Below are 5,111 nucleotides of genomic sequence, written 5' to 3'. Positions count from 1 at the left end.
TTACTTACTGGGCCTACTGAAGCCCAATATCTCAAGGGTTTTTTAGGGTTCTGCAGTTTGTTTGTTTTTTGGGTGAAGCCGTAAGTTCAGCACTGTTCTTCTTCTATAAGACCCAATAAAGCGCCTCATACTCTGTAAGCAAATATCTAATGTTCGTTTTTCCGATTGAGTGATTTTGTTATTATCTGATATTTATTTATTGTTTGATTGGCTGTCGATGGTATTTTGAATGATCAATTTTGAAAAATTAAAGGCTGGGTTTGCGATGATTATAAACAATTCCTCGTTCTGAATGCTGTTGCCACGGCATGATAGACTCTTTTACACCCATAGAATATGAGCACCCACCTACTTTTTGTCTTTCTTCTAGTTAGCAATTAGTTACTTGATTGTTTAATTGACTGTTGATGTATTTCGATTGTTTAAATTATGAACATTAATGGTTGTTTGTGATGATTATAAACAATTCCTCGTTCTGAATACGATGGCATGATAGACTCTTTTACACCCATAGAATATGAGCAAACAACCACATATCTTTTCTTTTTTTTTTTGTCAAATGGTTATTTTGTGTTGTGGATTAACGATGATGAGCTCTACAGACCTGTAATGATTTGCGAAAATGATCGCAATTCTTAATGAACATCTAAGGGACTGAGTTGTTCCACCAATTCCATTTTATTTTTGTAAAGTTTTAGATCATATATTATTTTGAATGAACATTGTGTATCCTTAGTTTTTTTGTGAAGGCTATGCTTTGCTTAATTATAATTTGTGTCACTTTGTTGTGTGATACTCTACAAGTGAAGCTAGAAGCATTGTTCCTCTCGCTATCCTTTGCTCCTTTTTTTGGTGTATTTGGACGTTGGGGAACTACATTATTATTATTACCCATAACGTTTAGTTCAAAACTTTGATCTTAAGCATTCGAAATGCAAGTCTATGAATATATATGTAGAGTGGACTTGTAATCAATTTGTAAGCTTCTTAATCTGGTTGGCAAGAAATAATCCCATTTTTGACCAACTCGTTCCCTTGAAGCAATAGTAAGTGTGTTGCTCTTTTGTATTTCTCCTTCGTATCGTATCATTGTGTCTGGAGTACACTGGAGCAGCTACATCTGCTACTACTTTTATTCAAATCGTGGAAGGAAACAACAAAGCTTTTAGTTCAACAAACAATATCAGCACTTGCCTGGTCAACAAGGGCTTTGAATCCACAACAACAGCCCACCTTATGAAATATGTGGAGAAATGGTGGTATAAAGAAGAAAAATGAAGAGAATATAGCAAATGTTTGCTATAGAGGGAGCCAAAACAACAATAAATCGTGTAGTAGTCTAAACATCATAAACAAGGATAGATTAAATAATATACAATGATTATAACAGATAAACAACAACTTGTATCATAACAAACACTATCTAAATGGTCGTAGAGAGACTTGGATGTAATGAAGCCTGTTATTTGTCTATGCTAATATGTGCCCTATAACCTTATCTAGGGTCATACCCTCTATCACTTAACTTTTTCGCACCTCCTCACTGGTGTGTTTATACGTCTCTTCTTCACATGTCCATCACTAACCTTTTCCACTTCCTCACATGTCTAAACATTCTATCACTAACCTTTCTTACCTTATTCTCGCATGTCTAAACCCTTTATCATTGACATTTTGCACCTCCTCTTCACATATCTAAATTCACAATCACTAATGTTTCGTATCTCCTCTACATATGTCTGAACTCTCTATCACTAATCTTACACACCTTCTCGTTTATACATTTCCTCCTCACATGCTAAACTATTTTAGTCTCGCTTCCCTCGTCTTATTCATTATGAAAGTCACTTCCACTTTATTACGAATACCCTCATTAATGATCTTATTACTCCTAGTATGTCTACCTCAACATTCTTATCGCCACAACTTGCATCTTTTGAACATGAGAGTTGTTGACTTGTGAACACAACCACTACTCTATAAAACTTATCCTTCAATCAACCATCCTCATCTCTGCAACATTCATCATTTTATGACTCAAGACTCTAAAAGCAAGCTTTTACTTTGTCCATGTTGCACCAAATTATTAAACTTGATAAATTTTAATTTCTAACGAGAATATGGAATGGTCTTATCGAAGAATTACTAGATAAGTATCTATGGTGATGTATCTTTTTTTGTTTGACCTTATGTTACCTAGATTCATTAGAAATCAATTTTATTTCGACAAAAATAGAGTAAGTTGTCTGATGCTTCTCCTTCATTTGTTACTTTAAAGTTTTTGATAAAATAATGCTCCTAGACCTCCATAATTAAAACTTGGTGAGGTGTTCTTACTTTTATTTTGCCAATAAATCCTTGTCATTAATGAATTGATATTTAAATGGGAAATAACTACATGGAAAAAATAATTTGGCCAGAAAATTTGATCAGAATGGTAAAATAAATAGATTACTTTTTATTTTAATATTTTTATCTTTTTAATTTAAAAAAAAATCAATTTATTTTTAAATAAAAAATTATTATATATTTTTTAAATTTCTCGCGTTATTTTTTTTTATATATAACTCATATCCATCCGTGCACAAACATAGAAGGTCCTAACGATAATAAAAGGTTCATGACAGCTTACAAGTACACCATACATTAAGTGAAACAACTACTACACCCCCAATCTAATTTTTTTCTATAGTCTTTACATGAAATTTTCTTAACTCTAATCTAATTAAATCAAGATTTAATTTAATATAGTACATAAAGTTGATGGAAATATAAATATAGTAAGATAATTATTTTCTAAGTAGTACTGTAGTAGGATAGAATGAATAGGCTTTTTTCGTCCTTATCTATTAATAACTTGGTACACAATCTATTTTTTAAATTTTAATTTATTAATTAGTCACACCAAAAACCTCTACTAAACTAACTTTTTTTCTCCTTAATTAATTATTAGGTAAATAAAACTCAATTTCTTCGAATTTCCTACTTTTTCGTTTTCCTATTTTTATTTTTTTAAAACAGTTAATTAGAGCAGAAAACAGATACCTCACGATTAGGGTTTTGTTGTCTCATAAACTCCTAAAATATGGTGAAAAAAGCATAATAAACTTACAAGAGCCCAAATAATTCCATATTCATTCCAATTTTCAACTTTTCCCCAAAACCCTCCTATTCAATAGGTCTCCTTTTCGAGTTTGGGGTTGTTGTTTTTTGCTGTAAAAGTACCAAAGACAGGGGTTTTTTTCACTAACATTGCATCTGGGTATGGAGGATTTGGACAAAAGCAAGCTTTTTTGTGGTGGGATTCCGAGAGATACGAGTGATGAGATGCTAAAGGATCATTTTTCTAAGTATGGAACTGTGGTTAGCTCTGTTATTGCTAAGGACAGGGAAACTGGTAGACCTAGAGGGTTTGCTTTTGTTTCCTTTACTGACCCGTCTGCAGTTGATTTAGCCCTACAAGATACCCACGAAATTCTTGGAAGAATGGTATGTCTTCAAACTACAGTTGTTGATTTTGTGTTGAATTCTTGTTTTTCTGAGGACCCATTTTCCTAATCTGTTCAATTTGATTTTTTTTTTTATGAAAAGAAGGTTTTTAAACCAAATATTTGAACTTTTTAGTGTGTGGGTGTATTTGATGCTTATTTTGTTATATAAAAGGTGAATTTTTTTTTATGTTTATTTGATTTATGATTTATGGTATATTCTGTTGTTGTTGTTTTTAGGTAGAGGTGAAAAAAGCAATACCCAGGAGTGAACAACACCAAAATCAACTACTGAATAGTGGAGGTTTGAATAGAAATAGTAGAACTGATGGTAGAAGTAATGATCAGTTTAGGACCAAGAAGATTTTTGTAGGGGGGTTATCAGCTAGCCTAAATCAGGAAGAGTTCAAGAGTTACTTTGAAAGGTTTGGTAATATTACAGATGTTGTTGTGATGCATGACAATGTTACCCATAGGCCAAGGGGATTTGGTTTTATTACCTTTGATTCGGAGGATGCAGTTGAGGAGGTTATGCAGGAGCCTTTCCATGAACTAAGTGGCAAGTTTGTGGAGGTCAAGAAGGCTATACCAAAAGATGGTAGTAGCAATAGTGGTAATAGTTATCATTCTAGAATAGGTAATGGAAATGGCTCTAACTATAACAACATTTATCAGCAGGGTATGTATCCATCTTACAGTCCTAGTTATGTTTATAGTCCCGGGCCTATCTCGGGTTATGGCGGTGTGGCAGAATATCCTTATGGAGTTAGAACTTTCGGAGGCGGTTATCCTATCGGAGCATACCCTGGAGTTGGTTATGGTATCACTTCTTTGGTGCCTAGGGGTCCTTGGAATAACCCAACAATGACTGGTTTTAGGGGAGGTCCATTGTCTTATGGCAATACAGGAGGTTTTTATCCCGCCTACATTAATAGTGGTGTCGGAGTAATGAACATGGCTACTAATGGATATGGAGGAATTTTGGGTGCTGGGATAAATGAGAAACTCGGTCAAGTTAGTGTTAGAGATGCTCGTGTCTGATTAGGTGCCGAATACAATTTAGATGGGAACTGTAGATATCAATTCTTTTATTCTGCTGGAAGCTTCAATGCTGCTGCTACCAAACAGAGTGAAGAGGTAATGCAGTGTGACCTAACCCTTACTATGCTGGCAATTCTAACCGACTGCTTTGTGGTTTAATGTAAATATGATGACAAAGTAATTTTCTTACTGATCAATGGAGGTTTTCTTCTGTTTTTTATTTATGACTCTTGCGTGTGATGTGTTTTTTCTTTTCTTAACTCATTTGCCCAGATTCAGACAGCTGTAATATAATCTTTCAAAGTTAATATGTCCCGTGTGTTGCCTCAGTTAGCATTCTCTATGTGGTTGCTTTAAGTTTTATGGGTTCCATTGTTTTATCATAGTTGTGAAGTCTGTTGTTGGTTCCATTGTTTTATCATAGTTGTGAAGTCTGTTGTTTCTACATGTATATTTTGGTGGACTTTATACAACATTTCTTGCTTTGCTGGCGATGACAAAAATTACGATGGCCCTTCCTTGCATCTGAATGTGTGTTTCTTTTTTCCTCTTTCTTTTAGCGCCTTCTATTTTGGTTCCCTT

At 33.9% G+C, this 5,111-nt stretch overlaps 1 protein-coding gene and 4 non-coding genes across 5 annotated transcripts; all 5 read left to right on the top strand.

Annotated features, from left to right (window-relative positions):
* Positions 1-255: 255 nt before the first annotated feature.
* Positions 256-345, top strand: LOC112941440 (small nucleolar RNA snoR8a). Its single transcript, XR_003246723.1, has one exon. It is a non-coding gene; the product is annotated as a small nucleolar RNA snoR8a (small nucleolar RNA).
* A 98-nt stretch (positions 346-443) lies between these two features.
* Positions 444-527, top strand: LOC112941441 (small nucleolar RNA snoR8a). The gene has a single exon (XR_003246724.1). It is a non-coding gene; the product is annotated as a small nucleolar RNA snoR8a (small nucleolar RNA).
* A 19-nt stretch (positions 528-546) lies between these two features.
* LOC101254896 (RNA-binding protein 1) lies at positions 547-4,858 on the top strand. Its single transcript, XM_004238029.5, has 2 exons — positions 547-3,489; positions 3,729-4,858. The coding sequence occupies exons 1-2, from the start codon at positions 3,265-3,267 to the stop codon at positions 4,527-4,529; spliced, it is 1,026 nt and encodes a 341-aa protein (XP_004238077.2). The 5' UTR covers positions 547-3,264; the 3' UTR covers positions 4,530-4,858.
* Positions 580-664, top strand: LOC112941406 (small nucleolar RNA SNORD25). Its single transcript, XR_003246690.1, has one exon. It is a non-coding gene; the product is annotated as a small nucleolar RNA SNORD25 (small nucleolar RNA).
* On the top strand, positions 753-881 carry LOC112941395 (small nucleolar RNA snoR136). Its single transcript, XR_003246677.1, has one exon. It is a non-coding gene; the product is annotated as a small nucleolar RNA snoR136 (small nucleolar RNA).
* Positions 4,859-5,111: the final 253 nt, after the last annotated feature.

This window comes from Solanum lycopersicum, chromosome 4, assembly GCF_036512215.1.
Source record: "Solanum lycopersicum chromosome 4, SLM_r2.1".
Lineage (NCBI taxonomy): Eukaryota > Viridiplantae > Streptophyta > Magnoliopsida > Solanales > Solanaceae > Solanum > Solanum lycopersicum.
Note: the sequence above shows the minus strand (reverse complement) of the source record. Positions and strands in the feature narration are given on the sequence as shown.